Below are 24,470 nucleotides of genomic sequence, written 5' to 3' on the forward strand. Positions count from 1 at the left end.
GTGCAAGCCAAGTCACATGCGTGCCAAGAGTGTCTGTTTGGCATGACTGTGGCAATAGTGTATGAAGACACATCTGTACAACAAAGTGAAGACAGTTATTTTGTGGGCTGAAATAACAGTCTAATGACTGCAGTCTATCTTTTGACAAGTTGTCAACATGCTGAAGTATGTGCCTTAGTACATCACTAGCATAGATATCCACTTTTTGTCACACATCGGGGTCTTAGCCCCCGTTACCGGGTCTGGTGGTTTCATGCCACTGCCATCTGTGTCCCTACTGATTAATTGACCTTCAAAGTAGCAGATTGACTTACAAAATAGGCAGTTACTTTATTACCTGCTGTGAAACAAATTGATATACTGCCCCTTGCAAAACTTAGGTAGGGGCCCAGCGCTTTGCTATGCATAGAGGGGGGGGGGTCTCTTCTGAGCATGTGCATCCCGAAGCAGAGCGGGGGCCTTAGGGAATGGTGAGGATGTGTTGCGGGAGCGTATTGGTGGTCAGGCCTCCCTCACATTTAGACCTTGTAGCAGCCACATCCCTTAATCCCACATTACCTATGATAATGGTCTAGTGCAATAATCATATTTTGGGGTTTATTTACCTGATACTTCTGTTCATGTTCACGCCCGATATTAAAAAGGGCAGTGCTTTTACTAGCCGTGTCTTGCTAGTAAAGTACATAAACCCAGTGGACTCTCTTCTTGGGCTAACACTTTGAAGGAGTCATGGACAAGTTTTCCAGCCTAACCTCTGTCTGCATGTGCACTAAATTGGTAATTTGTGCGAATGTAACTTCCCTCTTTGCTGTTTAGACATATTAAGAGATACTGTATATTATTCCAAACTGTTTGTATAGGGAATAAATTCCAGTATGATTATTAAATTCTAGCAATAAAAAGTATTATGGAAGCTGTTGTAGTGTCATTACATTTTTGACTGTAGTGTCATGCATGTTGCATACTTTATTCACAAAGCATACAGTTTAGTAATTTTTCATTCTTAGAACTAGTGCTCAAAGTGAGCCGGTATACAACGGTATAGCCTAACAGCGGAGACTATTCGTATTCCTCCAAGAGAGCTCCAGGTAACTGTTCTCCCAGGCACCTTACACTCTCATTCTCCTGCTGAGGATATACATGATGTGTAATTATTATACTCCTTTCCTGTTTTTCATTCCTGGATCTCCTCTCCCCCCAACTCTGGATGTAATAGTGCCCCTATGGTCTGATAACTTGTTCTCATTAAGCTAAATTGCAAGCTCTTCTGCTCAATTGGATTCTCAATTGAGGGTATAGCTAACACGTGATTAACACTCTTCCCATCTCTATTTACATTACCTTTCTCCAGCTCTGTGTCTGTCAGTCTCCCTTAATGACTCTGTATCTCACTCTTAGCAAATCATCAAACTAGATTGCAAGCTCCTAAAGCCGCTTATCCACTACGCGATAGTAATGATCGATTGCACGATTACAACATCGTAATCGTGCAATCGCTCAGTAATCGTGCACTATAATGTCGGAAACGACCAGCTATGCGCGCTCCCACTGGTCATTTCCGACATCAATCGTCGGCTAAACATGCCGGCCAATATGCCGATAACGACAGATTGGGCATGTTCAGGGATGAGGGAGGGTTCCTACACTGAACGACTAATCAGTGTAGGCACTACAGGGGAAGGGGAATGACGGTACGATTATGATGTAATTGTACTGTCTTTCCCTAGTAGCATAGTGGATATGCAGCTGGCACATGCATTGCTGAGGGTAAAGCTAAATTGTATAACCCCCCTCAGCACTGTTTGTATTCCTGCATCTCTCTTTCCTGAGCTCTTTATCTACTAGTCCCACTGATGTCTCTGTAGCTTATCTTCACAAGGCTAGATTGTAAGCTCTTCTGACCAGTCTCATTCTCCTTTTGAGGGTATAGCAGGTATATGATTATAACCTGCACTGTTTTGTATTCCTGGATCTTCCTTTCTGAAGCTCTGGGTATACCAGTCCTCAATAGGATACTGTAGATTACTCTCATCATGCTGGATTGGGTAAGGAGGTAGTGAGAGGTGCAAAGGGTGAGAGATGGATGCATGCCACACCCCTCATAACACATAGTCACGTCCCTCATGGCATGTGGCCACACCCTTTTTTGTGCGGCATAGGCGCGCGCACACACAAATTTCCATACCCCCACTCAAAATTCCCACTTCGACCACTGCTTAGAAGAAGTTCCAGAAACAGGATGAAATCAGTTAAATTATTTCTGAATAAGTATCTGCAGACTTATCCAGAGTGTGTGGAAGGTACTATGGGGCGTATTTATCACATGTGACATATTCGGCCAATATCGCAGTGCGATATTTGAATACATCACATGGATGGATGACTCTGCTTAATACTATCTCCAGGTGGTGTTTTTATCGCAGGGCTTCCTCCTGGTATTTTGTAACAATTTATTTCAATAAATTTGAAGCAGATCGCATTTCCCATTACAAGGGAAATGTGATCTGCTTAGAAAAAGAATGTGAATTTAAGGACTTGGAGTAGTTTTTTTTTACAAAAAACTGCTCCAGAAACCCTATGGTACAATTAAGTGACACTATAATCATGTGAAAAGGGTGTGAAAACACGAATTTTCACATTATTTTTGTAAAAATAATATTAATAATGAGGGCCCTTTGCATCTTGCATTATGCACTAGGAGGGGGAGGTAGGTTTTGTCAGTGAGGAGGAAGGGTTAGGGGTAAGGTTAGGATACTGACCGACTAGTGTCGGGATCCTAACCCAGTCAGGATGCCGGTGTCGCGATTCTCACCGCCGAGATCCCGAGCGCCGACATCCCATACCCAACCGACTTTAAACAGCAAGAGAATTTAATTGTACTATAGTCAGTTCTTGGTAGTAGTAATGACAAACAATTTAATATCACAAATAACATCTGCATCTTATTTTATGTTTTTCTCATTTCCTAAACACAAACAAAATTAAGTAGAAATGTGGGGAAAACATGGGAAGAAGTTTCATTTTCTAGTGCTAGTACAGATTATATAGCTCTGCACACTGGACTGTTGTTTGCAGGTGTTAGATCTTAGCTGGCATATATCGGTGAATAATCATTAGGTCATTCTGTACAATTCTGGTCTCACTGTTGTGTTTTTCATCTCTATGCAAAGTTAAGAGGAGGACCAAGGATTTACTCGCTACTATTTGCATGTCTGTGCATTCATCAAGGCTGAGCTTATTTCCAAGTGAATGAAGATTGCTGGGAACATAATGCATGACATCATTCACAGCACACAATCAGCTCTATTTATGCACCATATCCCAGGCGCTGTTCTGTATGTCTTGCTGGACACTCTTCCCAGGGAAAGTTACTCTGGATGAGTATTGTTAAATGTTTATTGAAATTAAATCACTGTGACTTCTTTTCACTGGGAACATGGTGGGGGTGTTTGTACACACGTTTCCCTTCTGTTTTTACTTTAAGATTGGCAAATAATAAAGGTGAAAAATTAAAATATCAACAAATACTGACATTCAGTTTTAACAGTACTACGGCACCCCCCATGCTTACGCCTACCTATCCACTTTTCTCTCACATACCCCCCAGCCTATCAGCTTTTCTCTCACAGAAAGGCTCTCTGCACAGACTAGTGCCCAGAGTCTACTGTGCATGTACAGGTCACTGGGGAAATGGTGTGGCAGCCATTTTCCCTGTGATTTCCCTACTGCGCATGCTCAAACTCCTGGATTATGGCAGCGACGGTCATTTTCCAGGCAATTTATACAGCTATGCTACTGCCAACGCGGGACTCTGGAGAGGTAAGTATAGAATAAATGGGCGCAGGGTGAGCGTTGTGGGCCTCCCTAGACCATACTTGCCAACTCTCCCTCATTGTCAGGGAGACTCCCTGAAATAGTAGCAATCTCCCTGTCTCCCTGAAGAGTCCAGTAATCTCCCCGATTGCACCTTACCCCCACTATGAAGCTGTTATAGTAATATAAAAACAGAGATATATACATTCAAATGGGATCATTAGTATATTTTCCCTGTATTGGGTATAAGGCACAATGATCCCTATGGCTACATGCATTTTCTGAGAAGTATCAGTGTGTTTTCATCAACAAGTAGATCTTACTAACTGTTTTGGGGCTCATTTACATTTGGATGTAAGTCAGTTTTATGACACGCCTATCAGATGTAGCAGTACACGCCCACTTTACCGACCCACTCATAGGTGCTGCTTTCACAATCTCCCTGAAATGCTTTTTCAAAAGTAGGCAAGTATGCCCTAGACCCAGGGATCTGTGGGCAACGCACACCCTGCACCCATTATAGATATGCCCCTGTCAAGATCCCACTTACTTAAGATAATAAGAGATCTTCTGCTCTTTCTACTCAGTCTGTTTTCCCTAAAAACATTTATTGTACATATTACATATGATCCCCTTGATCTCAGTGGACAATCACACTTTTCAGGCACTGTCCGGCTGGCCCATCCCCAGGTTGCAATGTTCCGCGGGAGAGGAGGTTGAGGGGCACTCTGTCACCACTGCTGCACACTGTGCTGGGAGAGGTCCCCAGCATGATGAGAAAGGGGGCATGATGAGTAGTCACGCCCCTAATAAGTGCTACCGGGGAACGTGGCCCCTTGCATCAAGAGGCCACACCCATTTTTTGGGCCTTCAGCATGCACACAAGAGTCCCGACCCCGTTCTCCCCAATGTCGGGAGGTATGTATTGGGGTTTAAAGTGAAGCTATTTGCAGTTATTTAGCAGGGAACGTTTTACATCTCACAGCCCTGTAGCACTGACCTGTTTTGTATTAAAATCCAGTAACTCACAACATTTTCTTGAATAATGGTATCTGGAAAACAGCGAGCTGTGCGCAGAATACTAACTTAATAGCCTTTGTTTTCATGAATGCTGAAATAAGATGTCAGTGTAAAGTGAGTTGGAAAACAAACCAAAATAACACAATGCCTGCTTCATTTAATACGACATCGTTGCAATTGTCAGCACAAACTCCTTCCAGGCATCCTTAATGTGTTTCTCAGGATGATTAGATGTCTAATAATGTTTCTGGATTTCTTTCTGATTTAAATGTTTAAATAAAACATAACCAAATAAAATAGATGAACACAGTGAAATAAACAGCTGACTGATGTGCGCTGCCTAAGAGCCAGGGGCGTCTTTATAATGGGTGCAAGGCATACCTGCCTACTTTCCAGGGATGGCCAGGGGCAGACATGCCGACATTCTGGCTGCCCCTTCCGGGAGGGGGCAGCCAGATCGGCAAAATCAGGGGGCGTGGCCGGCTGTTGTGGGCAGAGCGGGGCGTGGTCACGCAATCACATAATTTTCGCACCGCCCCTGCTACGCAATGTTGATAATCCCGGCATTGTGAGGCAGGGGGCGGGGTCAAAATGACGCGGTTTGATGTGAATCGCATCACAGGCCCCCACGCTGCCGGGGATTCTCACTCATCGCGGGGGGGGGGGGGGCAGGAGGGGTCGGCAGCTTGCGGGAGGCTTTCCTGCCTTCCTGGGAGGCCCGGGAGCGGCACCCGATTTTCAGGAGGCTCCCAACCAAATCGGGAGGTTAGGCAAGTATGGCCGGGAGTCTCCCGAACATCGGGTGGCGTTCATGGCCCCCGGAAAAGAAGGCAAATCTCCTGGCCGCCGTCACCCTCCTAAAACCCCCTCTCCCCCCGCATCACCCCAGCCCGCCCCGCAGAGGTGCTGGACGGTGACACGATTCACTGTGAATTGCGTGATTGCGGCCCCGCCTCTTGCTTTGCAGTGCCATTAAGCCCCCAATACGTCATCATTGCCTGGCCACGACTCCCTCCCCCTCTGTATACAGACATACAGCTCCCTCCCGGAACGAGGGAGCTGAATATCGGCAAATATGGTGCAAGGTGTGCAGTGCACACGGGACCCTGGGTCCAGGAGGGCCCATAACGCACACACTGCACCCATAGTTTATTACACTTACGTTTCTGCGGATTCCGGTGTGCTGCCCCGCAGCTCCGGACTGGTGCTGCAGAGCAGCCTAAAATCACTGGGAAAATGGCGGAGCCCATTTTCCCGGTAACTCGCACATGCGCAGAATAGATGTCCCTGGGAAAAAGGCTCAGTGCACTGACAGAGAGGAGGGGGCCCAAATGGAGGCTGCACACGGGCACCCTCCTCTCTTAAAACACCCCTGCTGAGAGCCTAGGGGGTATATTTACTAAAGGTCGATTTTAATCAATTTCAAATCGATCAACATCGATGTTGTATTTCCCGGGCTAACTTACACATTTAATAATATTTAAAAAACAAATAAATAGTTGTCTGTTAGTAAATGTGTGATTTAGCCCCAGAAACACATTGATTTTGATCACTTTTAAAATGGTAGTAAATATACCTCTAGGTAGCAGATGTATTATGACTTTTTATTGTGACAATAATAAAGCGCTTTTCAACTGATTGTTCACCTGATTGAAGTGAATACAAATTCCAAAAGTGTATGTTCTGCGCTAAGTAGAAAAGTCGAAAACTGACAATCGGATAGACTGCAAGTTCCATCTATAGCAAAGGTGATTGAAATGTAATTAACACATACTTTCCAACTTCCTGGCTACCCTCTTCAGGAGGGAGCAGCCAGGTCGGATCAGCGGAGCGGCACATCGCAAAAAAGTGAATGGGCTTGGTGACCCTGCCCCAATATACACAATGCCACGATTACCAGCATCACAGTGTAAATCACGTCATTGGCTGCCAGACCATCCACTTTTGCTCAGTAAGTTGGTGACCGGTTCCGTAAGACTTGGGTGGCCGCGATAGCCCCCTCGGGAGACTTGGCTTTGTGGTAAGGGGCGTGGTCTCGCGTGTTTCATGTACAGATGATTACATTTTGTCTTAATCTCATTTTTTTAGGATCTTCTCATATATCACTTGTATCAATATTTAAGTGTATGAGAAGTGAAAGTCCAAAAGGACTTTATTGGGCTTGTTTTGGCTTTGTTTTGCGCGTGACCGAAAGACCAGACTATGAGAGTCTGGAGCGGATTACTGGGGTCCCCTAAATATTGCTGTGGGTTCCGTGCAATTGAATTTTGTGGCCCTATGTAAAACCTCTAATGTCTGTGTAAGCAGATGCTGAAAGCATTTATTTGGAGGAAGAGGAGAGAAAAGGGGAGATACTGTATTGTGAAAAGTATAAAGACTTTCTGAAATGAGCATCATTATCGATCCTTTCACCTTGGAGGTACAGTATAATAAAAGGATGAATAACATGAAGGTATTTTGTAGGCTTTATCAGTCGTTTTGTTCTGTCTATTTTACTACTGTGCCATTTTATACCTTATTATCTATAAAACATAAGAGTGAGTATGCAGTTAGATTTTTCTTTTGATAGTGTTCATCATGCTATTTCCATACAATACGCTCATTGTAAAGCTGTAGCCATGACATTGGAGATGTGTTACTTACTACCATTGTTTATTTTGGGAATTTTCAGAATATGAAATATGTCCTATACAGAGCTGTTGTTCCAAGAATAAAGCATGTAAATGTAGACACGAGGGCCAGTATTACAGATGATGCAGTGCAAAATTGTATGTCTGTTACAAGTGAATTGTATCTGGCACACACTTAAATTCAGGCTATTCCATAGCCCATTGCCCTTTTGCCCAGATGATATCCTACAGATGTGCACCTTTTGCGTGTTATGCCAGATACACACTAGACGATATGTCATGTCAGCAACATCATCTAGTGCAGTGATTCCCAACCTCGGTCCTCAAGGCACACTAACAGTCCTGGTTTTAGTGATACCCATGCTTAAGCACAGATGGTTAAATCAAAATAACTAAGGTACTAATTAAGTCACCTGTGCTCAACTATGGCTATCCTTAAAACCTGGACTGTTAGTGTGCCTTGAGGACCGTGGTTGGGAACCCCTGATCTAGTATGTACCCTCCCACACATCATCATCGACATTGCATGCAGATCCAACGGGCAACATCGTTAGCCGAATGCAGCATGGCCTCAGCTCTCGCGCCGTCTCTCCCGGCATCGGCAAATGTGTATGCACTTGCCGATGCCGGAACCCTACCTAGACGCATCGCTAACAAGGTTGGTACATACTAGACGATGTACCGGCCTTTAGTGTAAAGCACTTCCTTCCTGAGGGGCCTATTCATCAAACAATAAATGGCCCGGTAACCATGCGGAAACGCTAGTTTCTGCATATTTAAATTACCGGGCCATTAATCATGAGAGGTCCGTATTCAGCAAACTCCGTATTCTGTATTCAGCAAACTCCGAAAACTGAACGTTTGCTGCCGAGAACAAGCGCCATCTTCAGATGGCACTTGTTTTAGGATTCCCGCTCCTTCCTATGAGAAGGAGTTCCGGGGATACAAAGAGGGATCCGAGGTCATGCATTCGTTGCCGGGACGACGGGGAGCAGGTAAGTAATGCACTAACCACGGGGACAACTGCTTTTCGGAGCAGCTCTCCCCTCCCCGAAGCAATGATGAATTGCTCCAATGTCACTTTTCCCCCGCTTTGAGTTGGATACTTACGTATCCCTAGCAGCGAGTTCTAAACTTCATCATCGGAGGCCATATGGCCTTCGATGATGTGTTGTATTTTCCCTTCTGATGAAAGAAACGTTAACCTCAGCAGGGACAATTCAATTGTTTTAAATTCTAGGGATGTGCCGTCTAAACGGCGTGGTACAGTAATGCTTATATTTATAAAATCCCAGCACTCTTTGTATATAATACATCTCCCATTCGTCCACAAAACAAAGTGAATAATAATTTTATTTGTATAGTGCTTTTCTCCAATAGGACACAAGGCACTTTACAGAAACCTCGAACATAAGACAGGGGTTTAGATTTGCAGAAAATCATACTTGCCTATTTTTTTTATCTCCTCTTCGGGAGAAGCCTGGAAAGGCTGGGTTGCTGACATTTAAGCTCCCTCCTTCCGGGAGGAAGCTGTCGGGCTCCCAGATGGGGGACGTGATTCAGCAAAAAGGGGGCGTGGCCAGGCAAATGTTACGTCATTGGGGGACCATATTAATGGCATTGTGGAGCAGGGGGCGGGGCCCTGTTGCCGGGGTTTATACAGATGAGTCGCCGGGGCCGGGAGGCTTGCCTGCCTTTCCGGGGGGCCAGGAGTGACACCCGATTTTTGGGAGGCTTCCGGCCGAATCGGGAGAGTAGGAAATTATGTGGAAAGTATGCAGCTGGCTGCTTCAGGGAGTGGGGCTGGGCTTTCACCTCATTAGGCCCCGGCCCTGTCATGAAAAAATGCCACGATTTGGGTCAGTAGGGGGGGGGACATGACTAAAATTACACAGTTGCGTAATTTTAGCCCCGCTAAATTACGCAATTCCTGGTGATATTATCTCTGCATCCAGCCCACTTCACCAGGTGAGGCAGCCATCTTGTCTGCATGGATTACAATGTGCAACAAGCAACACATGGAAATAAAACAATACTGGAAAACTGGGTACACACCAGTGGCAGCTCCAGAGGTCCCTGCGTTCCCTGCAGCGCAGTCCAAAATTCAAGTAGGGGAACCACACCAACTGCCAGTGAGTCCCGGGCTGGCGAAGTTTGGCATCGTTAGGAAGGGCAGTTGGTGTGGCTCCCCTATTTGAATTTTGGACTGTGCTGCAGCCCCACCTCTGGAGCAGCCACTGGTACACACTATACAATACAATATTTTGTATGATATATCATTCTGATGTGGATTGGAACAATATACTGTACACATCGTATAGTGTTACACTTGTCGACGAGCGTTCATCGCGTCATCCCATCTGCTGTCCTGCATGGTAGATGGGACACTGTAATGAAGGATGTGGTGCTGTTACATGCAGCATGGAACGACACATCGCGCCGTCATACAGTGATTCATGCAGGATGTATGGTGTACGCAATGTGTCGTTACATTGTATAGCACCATCGCTGGGTCGCACCATCGTATGGTATGTACCTGCTTGAGTTGATATCCTCCAAAGTGAGAAAAATACATAATATAACATTTCAGAGACCTTACTGACGAATATTATGGTCCCTAAAACTTCTGCATCAGCTTCTGCCTTGGCTGTCACAGGCTGACACACCAGCACAAAAGCAGGCACATTGCATCAAAACACAGACCCCTCTGAGCTGCTGTATGGTATATGAACCCCAATTGCATTAACTTTACAGGAGACCTCAATTAATTGCAGCAAATATACTAATTTACTATTTTCTGGTAATTAGAAATATGAAGAATTTGTGTTATTTCTAATATACGTAAAAATATAAATTGATAATGCTTTTTGATGAGACTGATAACTGCCATTAATTGATTTTTAATGTCTAAAATCATGAAACATGAATTATGCTCATCATCCATTGTATCACTTATTATTACTTTATAGTGTCAGTGTGTGTCACAGGAATCAGGTCTATAATCTGATAGCCCAGCATTGGGGTCGTTATTGGTCGTGTTTTAGGTTTGGGCTGATTTCCAGTTTGCCAGGTTTTTGATTTTAAAACTACCAATCAGAGGCACTTTACTCAACATAGCACCAAGCCAGATTTACTACAGATGCGCCCAGTTACATGGTGGCTGATCGCGCCACAAACGTGGGCATGCATCACGCCATGTGACTCCCCGCACCTGCATATGAATGCGCAGTGCACGTATCCGATAATGGGCGTGCATCTCACGCTATGCGTGGCGTGATTTGCTGCACCAGTGGCAAGGATATAGCTGGGCATATCTGTATGATTGATTGCTTGGTAGCTTATGCAGTGTTCTTAAATTAGCTGGTATAACTTAGAAAGCCTGACTATTTACACAGATAAATCAATGGAACCAAAACTACTAATATACATTACATCATTGTCACTAGCTCGCTGTTATATCCTAAATGTAGATAAACCAAATGCATAATATGAGCCAGTGAGGACAGAATTAAGCTGTAGAGTAGTGACAGGATTACAATACTGCATTATAGCCATAGGTGCTTAAAATAAAGAGAATAGGATATCAGCATCTGCTAAAGACACCCAGATCCCACTATAAAGCTAGCGTCTGGCTGTGTGAGGACCCAACTTCTGGCCAGGGAAGCAGGCTTGCAGTGGTCCTTGCCTTGGGGAGCTCCCATAGCATCTGCTAGCCCCAGCTGTTTCCATGTACTTAATGAGAGTGGTTCATCCATTCATTTATAATGTGAAATATGTAACAATTATTCAGTAAGCATTCAAGGTGGCACCGGTTACTCAAAACCCTTCCTTACTGAACTAGTAAATACTCTATCCCTTAGGTGAATTACACCTCTAAACCTCAGACTGGTTCTAATGTGGTACATTATCTATCTAACTATCTACCTATCTATCTATCCTGGGAAGAGGTGCCCTAAGTGGGTTGAATATATTGTGGGCAATGGAGGAGGTGCCCCTTTAGCGCTGGCGCCCTGTGGCAGGCGCCTCCATTGTCTCCCATACTTCTGCTCCTGGTCATTCGATATGTCTGGCCAAACTGCACCACTGGGCGGACATTTAAATGTGCCTGCCCAGTTGTGATGTCAGTGTCGGCATTCCCTGCAGCCAGTGTACGGGCGGTCGGTGGGTCACCCGTACACGCAGCCAGATGCGTCGACATATCTGCACGATACGTTGTTCACAGATATAACAGGTGTACACATCTGTCAGTCTACTGTACAGTGTACTGCACTATGGATTAGATGTACCAAACCTTCTATAGGGTATACAATCGGGAAGCCGGCTACCAGAATCCCGACAGCTGGCTTCCCGACTGCTTTATCCCGGCGTGGGAAAAATGACCGGGCATCTATATCTAGACGCCTGTCATTTCCCCGACGCCGGGAGACCGGCACCCGGCATACCGATCGAAGGGATGCCGGGTGCCGCAAGCGGACAGCCGCGGGGGGGGGGAGGGTTAGGTTTAGGGCACCCAGGGGGGACTTAGGGTTAGGCAACCCCCGGGAGGGTTAGGGTTAGGCTAGGGGAAGGGAGAGTTAGGGTTAGGCACCCCCCCGAGGGACTTAGGTTTAGGCAGCGGGGAAGGGGGGGGTTAGGCACTTAGAGGGGGGATTAGGGTTAGGCACTTGGGGGGGAGGTTAGGTATTTCATACCGATTCCTTCTAAAGAGAGCAAGTATAGCCACTGTCCGTGACAGCCAATCAGCTTCTAGCTATCATTTTTCTAGAACATTCTATAAAATGATAGTTAGAATATAATTAGTTGATATGTGCAATTTCTCCACTTGCCCTCTGTAGAAGGTTTGATATATCACCCTTATAAATTTAATCCTGCCCGTCCTCTACTATTATATTAGATAGATAGATAGATAGATAGATAGATCGATCCCTGGAAATAATGGAAATTCATACATTTGGCCCCTTACCATTTGACCATAAATGTAAAAAACTTTTTTGTTTTGTTCTTTTGTTGTGGTATATGACATCTTCCTTTTATAATATCGAGGGCTATAGTTAAATCAACCATACTTGACAATTTTTTATCAGTACAGCCATGGCGTGTTGTGCAAATTAACTAGAACAGGATAGAAGTTCATCATCTCTATTGTGAATGTTGCTTTCCATGCAAAGTATTCTAAAATACTGCACACATGTAGCTGGCAAATTGCAGGCAATGGTAAGATTTCAGTGTCCTCAAGATCTATAGCAGCAATTATTTTAAAGGCAAAACCAAATGGTTTTTAAAAACTAAAATACAAAACTGCATCTTATACTGTTTTCTGATCAAAGTCCAGTAACCAACCTGGGTTTTTGAACACGGTTTCAAGCCATGTCTCAACTGCTCACACCCCTTTAAAGCTACAACTTGTATTCCCGGATTGTCCCCATTCACACTGAGCTTGTGTCAGCCCTGCAAACAGTGGGGGAGATGTACTAAGGCTTGGAGAGAGATAAAGTGCCAACCTATTAGCTCCAGTCACTTTACAGGCTACATTTTTAAAATGACAGTTAGGAGCTGATTGGTTGGTAATTTATCTCTCTCCACTTTACTTCTCTCTAAGGCTTAGTACATATACCCCAGTGTGTGTCATAAGAAATTAGAGGGGATTCACGAGCTATGCAAATTCAGTCGGTAATAACACACTACAATCTGCATTCTAAATGCGGATTGTAGTAAATAAAGCCCTATCTCAAGTATACAGGACATTCTAGGCTATTACATTAGGGCTTCACTTTCTTGTTACTTTCTAGTAATGAACTATAGATTGTAAACTTACGAGCAGGGCCCTCTTACATCAGAAAGTATGGGTATTACACATATTTGCTTATTCTCTCGTAACGTTTGGGAGCTTCCCAAATTTCGGTTGGCTCTCACAGGTGGCCGGAAAGTGGGCAAGTATCCTAGAGGCAGTCCACAGCCGCCCACTTCCCAAGAGAAGTGGGCAGTCCAGGTGGCTTGATGACGCAATTTGCATTGAATAGTGTCATTGTGGCCCCACCTCCCATTTACAATGCCGGTAATTGATGCATTCTATAGCGGGGGTGGCTACAATGACGTCATTGGTGGCATCATCCCCCCTGCACCACCCACTTAGTGTTAATACTTTCATTTTGTACTTTATGTTCTCATTTCCTTTTACATGGTAAATGCAACTTTTTAAGTTATTAATAACACTGTCCACAGACATATACATATTGTGTATGAATTGTGTACTTTCATTTTAGCATTACTATTATGACTGTGAAGCCAGATCGCCAGGCATAAACTAGGCGTATACTGTAATCTCCAGGCATTAATCAGGCACATACAGTATACTACCCTTGGCTAGCTCTGTAAGCTAAGCAAAATGGACCTAACTTCAGGCACATTTTGTGCTTGCAATTTAGGATTAATTTCCATCCAACCTTACATGAGCCACAGATTGCGCCATTCAGCACTTGCCAATGTGAAGTAAATGTAGCAGATCACACACAGATCTAACCCAGTCATGAACGTCTGCACTGGAAGGACCCCTATCTAAAAGGATTTCGCATAATTTGTACATTGTAACTATATTGGAAATAAACTGAGGTATTTCCTTTATTACTAAGGGCTCTATTTATTAAAAAATTTTTTACTAAAATAAAGTGAAAAAGGGTGTTTTCACACCCTTTTCACATTATTTTAGTTTCACCTGTAGTTATTACAGGGCAATTGGGGTAGAATTCGTAAAATTCTACTCCAACCCCCCAGTATCACTTATTTTTAGTAAAGCAGATCGCATTTCCCATAATTGTAATGGGAAATGTGATCAGACCTAAGTTACTAAAAATAAATTGTAAAAAAATACCGGGGGAAGCCCTGTGATAATAACGCCACCTGGAGGTGGCGTTATCCAGGGTCTCCCCCGGTTACCGGGCTCCCACGCTGCTCCCACGGGGAGAGCAGAGGCGGGAGCCGGTACAAGTAATCAGCTATGTTGTCTAAGCAGACCGCAAGCTGATTGCTGTACAAAAAAGAAAAAAAAAATTTAACTTTTTTTTTTTTCCTTACCTGAATCCAGGGACCGGTGATCGGGCCTCCGGTGATGGCTCCACTCCGGTCAGCTGGTCTCCCATAGTACACTGGGGCCCGGTCATCAGGTGATCGGGCCCCAGTGCAGTATGGGAGATCACCTGATCGGGAAGCCCGGAGAAGATCACCGGAGGCCAGGAGGATGCAGGTAAGTGTAATGAAGGGGGGGGGGGTCGTGGGTGGGGGGAGGGGGGGTCCGTGATCACGGGGGGCGGGGCTTAGCGCCGGAGGCGGGGCTTAGCTTCGGTGGGGGGTAGTAGCGGTGGTCGGTCGGCGCATGCGCGGGCTCTTAGTCGCGGTATTTTTTCCGAAAATACCGCGACTAGAGTGCGGATGGGATCCGCAGGGACAGAGCTTTATCGCAAGCTCTGTCCCTGCAAGGGATTTATAGTAAATCCCTGTGATATTGCCTGAATTCGCAATGCGAATTCACTCGGTAATATCACACTACAATCCGCATTCAATATGCGGATTGTAGTAAATAGAGCCCTAAGTGAATACACAATGAGAGAGTTACAGGAGGAATGTTAAACGAAACCTAAAGTTACATTATCAGCTGTGCATTTTGTATGGCCTCCGATGATGAAGTTTTAAACTCGCTGGAAGGGAAAAGTGAGGGGGCATCTGTTCCGAAAAGCAGTTGTCCCCGTGGTTAGTATCACAGCTATCACAGCTATTTCTGTAGCTGTGTTACTTACCTGCTCCCCTGCTTATCGTTTCAGCATGGTTACCGAGCCATTTATTGTTTGATAAATAGGCCCCTGTAACTGAAGCTTATAGATATAAGGGGGCACTAATAATTGTTCTGGAACATGTTGCGGGAAGAATGAGACAAAATTATAAAAACTATTAGCTCCTGGCTTCAAATTATACATTGCTATGGGGAGGGACAAGTTATATAAAACTCATACTGCAACCTGACAAACACAAGACCCACCCCCTCCCTCTGCTGTGTGATAGCAAAGTAAGTTTAATATCCCCTGCTGCCTCTAGGGAAATCATCACCCTGCCTTCCTCACCATGGCTGCTGGAATCAGTGAATTTTACAGTAGTAGACACACTTTAAAAACAACTCTGTTCCTGGAAGTAATTTGTCACAGGAACACAATTCCAGTTAGAGAGTATACAGATATGTTTTCATACATCTTGCCAAACTACGCCACGCAACGCCACTTACCTGGCGTAAGTGAGCTGCCATATCCAGTGCTAATTTGCTAGCATCGGGCTACTGTTTTTGCCAAAAATGTCACAATGCAATGCGACTAGAATGCAGCGGCAGACTGTGCTGATTAATTTGATATGTGACACTTGTATATCTATGTGCACCTGAGTCTCTATAGGAACGGAACTTGGAATGAAAAAAGCTGCGGCCGCTACATTGTAGCACAGATTCAGAGACCCAGTCACACACAGATATAAAGTGTCGCATATCAATTCAATCAGCACAGTCTCCTTGTGCGTCCTAGTCGCATTGCGTTGTGCAAAAAAGATGTCTGTTGCTAGTCTCACAGGACCTGGCGCACTGAGAGGGGCTTTTAGCGAGACTGCAGCAATGATGTATAAGGTCACATCTGTATCTAGGAGACAATTACAGATAAGTAAGATGAGTAATTTGTATAATAAAGGCCCCAATGTAAGAAAGTGTCAGAAAGGGTAGTTATTGGTAGTGATGATTGTATTGTATGGGCATGGCCTTGTTATTCTGTTACCTGAGGGAGCAACTAAATTGTAATACAAACATTTACATGTATATGAATACATCTTTTTATTCTCTATCTTTTATTTAGTGTGTCTTCCAATGAGTGTTCATATCAATGAAACTATGGGCCTGATTTAGAGTTCTACGCAGTGCGGATGTTTTTAGCAATGTTTTGATACTGTACATGCGTGAAAAGGGAACGCTATGACTTCAGCCGGTGTCTGTGATCCAAGTGCGTTTCAGGGTGGAGACTAGAGAGGTGCCCTAAAGTGATTTGAAAAAGAGGAGGTGGCATGGGCGTGTTATGGGAGTGGTATGGGCATGTTAAGAGAGTGGCATGGGCGTGTTATGGGAGTGGTATGGGCATGTTATGAGAGTGGCATCGGCATGTTATGGGAGTGGCATGGGTGTGTTTCGGCATGCAGCTTTTTTCTCTTTCGCAGCATCACAGCCTCACTGGCCATCTTTTGGGAAAGGTACAAGGAAGTTTGTGCTCCAGACAGGGGCTGCTTTAGGAGTCAATATTGAGACCGAGGGTGCGTTTATGGTGGAGAGATCGGATCCACCAGCGAAGTTGAGCATTGCTCAGATATGCAAAATGGGCGTTGCAGGTTTAGCTCAGTCCGTCGCACAGACGAATGCTCAAGCTTATATTTGCATATTTTCCATGACAAATCGCAGCCGCATATGAACTACATGCACCCCTGAATTAAGCCCAGTATGATTAGTATATTACTTCATGGAGTATGCCAACGGTTACTGCTCATATAGACAACTTACATCATCGCAGCACATTTCAGCTCTATCGCAGCTACTGGCATTCCCATTGTAATAAGCACTTATGCGCCACATTACGCTTAAAAACAGTCTTAACATCTATTGCGGTGATTATCATTATTTAGTATGTTTACTGAGTGGACAATATGAAACAGACAGAGATGAAAGGGCCTGGTGCAGACCTACACGGAATGCTGATGTCACTGCGCATGCACAAAGGTTTCTACAACTGTCTAGAGCGCATGCGTTACACAGAGTACTCACAAAGGCGCTGCTGCCATCGAGACAGTCAGTATCAGAAATGCTGTGGTAAAGTGCTGGCAGTCTATGGGTGGTGACTGGGAGGTGGCTAGAAGTGAACGCAAGAATGGTCCATTCAGTGTCATGGGCATGTCAAAGCGAGCGCCTGAGTTCCCAGATGCTTAGCTGCAGGCATAGGAGGCCATGGTCAGAAGTAGAATCTTCTTCTGCCATAGGACTGGTGCAAGTTTGGATGGTGTGACTGATGGTGGTGTATTTGGAATGGATGCACCAATCTGTAAAACAGCGTGCACAGACAAGTGGGCCTCTCATTCTCTGCAGCTTCGGCTGCACGGATGTACACAAGGGAAGTTTGTAGCTGCATTTGCATAAAGTCTCACATGGACGACCGCCAGTAGAGGCTGCTGCGTGCGCTGCTGAGTGCGACTAGAAATCAGGCCCAAATGTATTAGAACAGGGAACATTTTTTTTCCTTTTCTTTTTCTCAGCTTGTTTTGTATGTTGTATAATGTATAACCTGTTTTGTGGGTATAGCAGTAGTTTTGCTGAATTTCTCAATAAGAAACTTTTGCCCCAGGGGTGCCGTGGAAAAAATGCTGATACTCTAGGGCACAGGTTCTCAAACTCGGTCCTCAGGACCCCAAACAGTGCATGTTTTCCAGGTCTCCTCACAGGATCATAAGTGAAATAATTAGTTCCATCTGTGAAAATTTTGAAATGTCAGTGAGTAATGAATACACCTGTGCACCTGCTGGGTGACCTGGAAAACGTGAACTGTGTGGGGTCCTGAGGACCGAGTTTGAGAACCACTGCTCTAGGGCAGTGATTCTCAACCTCGGTCCTCAAGGCACACTAACAGTCCTGGTTTTAGTGATATCCATTGTTGAGCACAGATGGTTAAATCAAAATAACTGAGGTACTAATTAAGTCACCAGTGCTTAAGTATGGTTATCCTTAAAACCTGGACTGTTAGTGTGCCTTGACTACTGTGCTTGGGAACCCCTGCTCTAGGGTGCCGTGATTCTAAAAAGTTTAGGAGCCACTGGGGTATAGGCTCTGTACAGATGGAAATTACTGAAGCTTTTGCAGCTGTACAGATAATATCTTAGCATTACATTTACTGAATACGTACAAGTGATGTGTGGGAGGAAAATTACAATCTTATATGGGAGTAAAGTGAATAAAATTACTTTTGTTACTTTTATTTGAATGATTATATGCCACAATGTCAACATTACACAGAAGCTCTTCATTTTCAGCAGTGCATTATGTGGAGGGTAACTGAATGAATGAAACAAATTGTAATTCAGACAAACAAGTACCAACGTTTAGTTGTCAGTGTTTGTAACATTTTAAAAAACATTTGATTTACATTATCTTTTACTAATTGTTGTTTTTGTTATAGGCCAAAGAACTCTGCAGCATCAAAGTGACGTCCTGCAGACAGTAATCTTGGTGAATCCTAATGCAGACAGCATCGTTACTGAGGTACAAATCGCATATTCTGTTATAAGGCCTCGGCACTGCCAGCGGCATATACTCAGGGCTCTCATGTGTGCCAGATTTTCTGCATCTAATATTTCTGTGTGTACTGTGATCCGTTTGAGAGGCTTGTCATGCACTGATTGACAATAAGTTTGCTCTGTGGCACATTAATTCACTAACACAATGTTTTACTTTGATTGTGCATTACAAATATGCTGTATTACTATTTCTAACACCTTATTTACAGCATATTTATCACAATCCGCATCTCAGATGAGGACAGGATGTGATAAATTCTACCAAAATCGCATTGCGATATTTGAATACATTGCAAGGATGTATGAAATATCGCATGCAGGGACAGAGCTTGCGAGAAAGCTCTGTCTCTGCAAATCCTCTCCGCACAGTTCTTAGGGTATTATACACAAATGAAAACCTGAGGATCGGACCCCGCATGTGCCGACAGGTAACCCCCCCCTCCCGCAACCCCCACTAAACTGACACTTACCTGCATGGTGATCGGTGATCCAGTGAGCTCCTCTTTGCCTCCAGTAAGCTGATCTACATGCTTCTGCTCTGTGACCCCGGCATCTGACGTGCTGTATACTGAGATGCCGGTATACAGCACAAGTCAGAAGCCGGGGTCACAGAGCAGGATCCCGGCGATCAGCTGACCGGAGGCATGGAGGAGCTCACTGGATCACTGATCACCAGTCCTCTAGATGCAGGTAAGTGGGGTTTTTTCGACATATTTTTTTTTATAGTGATTTGCTTGTGGTCACACAATGCCGATCACAGGCTTCGGCTCCCAGCTCTGCCAGTCAGAGCAGAGCAGGAGTCGGTGTAATGGGGGAAAGCCGTAATAACGCCATCTTCACAGGGCTCCCCTCTTTATTTTTTTACAATTTTATTTTAGTAAATCGAGACAGATCACATTTCTCAAATGCGATCTACGTACCTGTTCTAAAATAAGGCAAATTTAAGGCCTTAGAGTAGTTTTTGAGAAAAACTGCCCAAAAACCCTTTAATACATATAAGTGATTCTAAAATAATGTGAAAAGGGTTTGAACACACGTTTTCACATTATTTTAGTTAAAAAAAAGGAATGAAAAATAGAGCCCTAAGTGACGCCTCTAAATCACCGCCTACAACCAAGTTCATGCAGTTCATCACACATTCCCGGTAATGCAGCACAGATCCTTGGGATCTGTCATAGCCCCCAAAGCTTCTGGGGGACTAGGCGGCCCCCAGGCATTCACTTTACCGTTTCCTTTACACAACAGTGTGTACGTGTGTGTGAAGAACAGTTTTCACACGTTTTGGCCTGTCAGACTAGCGTGGCAGGGGGCGGAGTGGGCGGCGGGAAAAATGAGTTCCACCACCTCTCCAAGACCACTATAAGCCCTGGACAGGACAGAGGGGCATATTGGTGACTAGCACATATACAGCTGGGAGGGCAGTTATTGGTGAGTGGTATATATACAGGGCAGGGTAGTTATTGGTGAGTGGCACATATACTGTACCCTGTACTGATTCCAATACCCAACACACAGGGTACCCAATAAATTGATGACACCCGCCCTCTGCAACACAACTCACTAATCTACAACGTTGAAGTGGAACTAATGCCAGGCTCCCCTGCCACCACCATAGGGCTTTCCCTCCAATGCAATGCACCAGGCAGAGGAAACTTGTAGGGAAACTACAAGTACCAGCATGCACTGTAAGAGCATGGTGGTGTGGCCTAGGAGTGAGTCAGTCCGTCTGTCCAGCCCCCTTTTCAATACGCTGCGGCCACTGCGGGGTGGCTGAAGCTGCTCCTTCTCCACACATGGGCAGGAGGCGGAACCACACTGATTGGATGTGGCGGGTACACACTCCTCCTCGTGACAGCATGCCCTGTCTACTCCTATAGCATTATCATATAATGCTGATATTACGGCATTGTAAAGTAGGAAATGTGGCTAGGATGACTCAGTTCAGCGCGAATAATGTCATAGGCTGCCCAGGCTGCCCACTTTACTCAGGTAGTGGGCAGCACGGGGCGTGCACAGGGCATGAACGCAGTTTCCCGATGTTTGGGAATCTGCACAGGCACCAGACCCGTTCTGCACATGTGCAGAACGGGTCTGCGAGTCCACTTGCAAACTGGCAGCAGACTGTCAGTGATAGACAGTCTGCTGCCGTTTGGGAGCGGGGAGGGGGCGGCGACCGCCTACGTTACTTGAAATGGAGACATGTTGCCACCATTGGAGAGGGATGGAAGAGGCCAGGATCTCCATCGAGTGATGGAGATTTCCTGGCCTCTTCCTGTAAACAGCGGCGGCCGGCTGCGGGACCCTATTGGTCACTGCAGCCGGCCGATGGTACGCAGATTAACCGATGCATTGAACAACGCAGCTCGGTTAAGTATTGCACAGGGGGCGTGATGCCTCCTGCGCATTACTATATCTGCAAAGGATCGCAATTGCAAAGCAAGCCTACAGTCTACCGGATGGGGAGGCTTGAATGCTCTTCCAGACGGCCCAAGAGCAGCACTTGAGATTTTCCTGGAAGACTAGGCAAGTCTGAGCTAAACTGTGCCAGCCATCCGCTGAGCATAATACATACCTAGACCTGGCTGAATTCCTGCCTTCAGTGATGTCTGAACTGGATGGCTCAGTAAGATTGAGCTGTATTGTGTGATTAGTGTGGGGGAAAAGAAAGAAACAACTGTGGTGACAGTAAATTAAATGCAGGGAGTGGAGTGGAGGGGGCAGCAGAAATACACTTGGCTATAGGAGGTGGAGTGAGGTGCAGAAAGGGGACCGCTCTTGCAGTAGATAGTGAAATAAAGGAAATAACTGAGGTAGCGGCAGGGCTGGCACTATCAAAAGTCAGGGCTACCATTAGAAATTGTGGGGCACAGTACAAATGAATCATTCAGACTCTCTCCCCGTCCCTGCCCTGATGATGGAATAAAGGAAAATTGTGTTTACCTGCAGCCATAAGTTCAATTATGTGGCATTGAACATGGTTGTGTTTCCATACTTCCATGCCACTTATGATTGGCAGCCACTAGGTTAAAAGGCGTGAAGACAAGGGGGAAGAAGGTATGGCACAAGTGGGAAGTGAATGGTGGGGGCAGATGAGAGAAGGAGGGGTAACATGCAAAGGGCAAGAAAGAAAGTCATTGGGAGAGGGTGCAAAGGCTCCCATGACAAGGTGAGGCAGCAGCACACATGACAAGGTGAGGCAGCAGCACACATGAAAAGGTGAGGCAGCAGCACACATGACAAGGTGAGGCGGCAGCACACATGACAAGGTGAGGCGGCAGCACACATGACAAGGTGAGGCGGCAGCACACGTGACAAGGTGAGGCGGCAGCACACGTGACAAGGTGAGGCGGCAGCACACGTGACAAGGTGAGGCGGCAGCACACGTGACAAGGTGAGGCGGCAGCACACGTGACAAGGTGAGGCGGCAGCACACGTGACAAGGTGAGGCAGCAGCACACGTGACAAGGTGAGGCAGCAGCACACATGACAAGGTGAGGCAGCAGCACACATGACAAGGTGAGGCAGCAGCACACATTGGAAGGTGGGGCAGATGCATCCTGGACTGTGCACTACACAAGCAGAAGTAACAGTTTCCTACCACTGCACTCTCCCCTAAAGCTGCTTGTTAATGTATGCCTACTCTGTAAAGGAATGTATGACAGGAGACACAGGTTGAGATACTGATATGATAATTTAACATACATAGGTAGCAGAAGAGTAGTGACTGGGGCTGGTCCGGCAAACTGTGTCTGGTATCAGCATAGGTGGCAAAGAAGGCTTCCCTCTTGGGTCAGGGCTCAGATTGCACAGAGGTGATGGGTACATTTTGTGACAAGGAGATGACGTAGACTGAATGATGGTAAAGTACACAGGGGCCTGGATGAGCATATAGTAGCAATCAGGGAGCAGAATGAGGTACATAGCTGAGTAATTAATATGTTGATGAGTAGTGTGTGTGATTTGTGGCAATACAGGCTGTGTCTGTATGTGGTGCAGTGTGTGTCACAGGGAGCCCAGAGCTCAGGGTTGGATGACAGGAATGGAAACACTGCAGGTCAATTCTAGCATGTACTAAGCACTTCTCCCTCATTGTTCTCATTGGCCATCTGTGGTGACTATATTACATTGTACAATTCCATGGCTAGGCTTGTCTCCTCATTTGCTCTATCTCTGTTTGCTAAGATATAATCACATCAATATAAGTCATGTCTTTAAATGGTGCAAATGGACTCTAAATCAGGCCTGACATTTAATAATGAAATATGTCTTGGTACATTATATTATTATTATTATCATTTATTTATATGGTGCCACAAGTGTTCCGCAGGGCCTTACAAAGCACATAGACAAATAAGTAACCATTGACTTACAATACAATACAATACAGGACATGGATAAACATTGCTATATTAGCGACCTTTACGCCCGCATAAGCAGCCAAGTGTTAGTTACCCTAGTGGGGAGTAAGACATAAATGAAATGACAGTAAGGAGAAGCACAAGAGGGTAGAGGGCCCTGCTCGAAAGAGCTTACATTCTTTAAGGGAGGGGAAGACAAACAGGAGTGACACAGAATGGGGTAGGTGGGGAGAAAGGAAGATGTAGCAGCAAGTTAGGATGAGAGCTGGAAGGCTTTAATGGGTCTTAAGAGCTCGTTTGAAAGATTGTAGAGAGGTGCAGAGTCTGATGGGGAGAGGGAGGGAGTTCCAAAGGTGAGGAGCAGCACGGGCAAAATCTTGGAGGCGGGAGTTTTAGGAAGTAATCAATTGGCATGAAAGACGGCGTGTATTAAGTGAACGAAGAGGGCGGATAGATGAGTGAAGGGAGATGAGATCAGAGATGTAAATGGGAGAGGAATGGGTGAGGGCTTTGTAAGCGAGTGTGAGAGCCTTGAATTGGGTTCTGAAAGGGAATGGGAGCCAGTGGAGGGCTTGCAAAAGAGGGGAGGCAGATATAGAGTGTTTGGAGAGGAAGATGAGCCAAGCAGCAGCATTGAGCACAGACTGGAGAGGAGAGAGATGGGATTTGGGGAGGCCAGCTAGGAGAAGGTTACAGTAGTCCAATCTGGACATGACCAGTGAATGTACAAGGGTTTTGGTAGCATCCTGGGTGAGAAAGGGTCTTATCTTGGAAATATTCTTGAGATGGAAACGACAGGACTGCGAGAGGTTCTGAATGTGTGGTTTGAAGGAGAGGGAAGAGTCCAGGATGACTCCAAGACAACGCACTTTGGGACTAGATGAGATAGTTATGCCATCTATTAATAAAGAAATAGTGGGACATGATGTTATGTGGGAGGGTGGGAAGACTTTCAGCTCAGTCTTAGACATATTAAGTTTGAGAAATCGCTGGGACATTATATCATATGTGTCATAATATTATGTACAAACGTGTAAAAATGTATTATTGTTGCGCTAAATTCATTTTTAATTTCACTACTAGGTACGTTCCTTGATTACAGATTCCTCAGCCTACAAACTCCTTATTCTAAGTGGTCAGTGTTCAGACCAGGAAGGAGATTTAATTCTGCAGAGTGGGACTTTTCCATTGCCGAGACTTGGAGAGGTGTTCAGTGACCCGGAGGTTAGTATATTTTTAGTATTTATGTTTTGAAATATGCACTGTCAGTGTCACTACTATTGTTATGTGTTGTCTG

General features: G+C 45.2%; 1 protein-coding gene across 2 annotated transcripts in view; it reads left to right on the plus strand.

Annotated features, from left to right (window-relative positions):
• The window catches only part of MAP1A (microtubule associated protein 1A), a 187,630-nt gene that overhangs the window by 144,438 nt on the left and 18,722 nt on the right, over window positions 1–24,470 (plus strand). For both annotated transcript variants that reach the window (XM_088472871.1, XM_088472872.1), the window contains exons 3-4: window positions 18,698–18,780; window positions 24,257–24,397. In XM_088472871.1, coding sequence (XP_088328997.1) covers window positions 18,698–18,780; window positions 24,257–24,397 — 224 coding nt within the window. The remainder of the gene's footprint in view (window positions 1–18,697; window positions 18,781–24,256; window positions 24,398–24,470) is intronic.

This window comes from Taudactylus pleione, unplaced genomic scaffold, assembly GCF_031769625.1.
Source record: "Taudactylus pleione unplaced genomic scaffold, aTauple2 ptg000129l, whole genome shotgun sequence".
Lineage (NCBI taxonomy): Eukaryota > Metazoa > Chordata > Amphibia > Anura > Myobatrachidae > Taudactylus > Taudactylus pleione.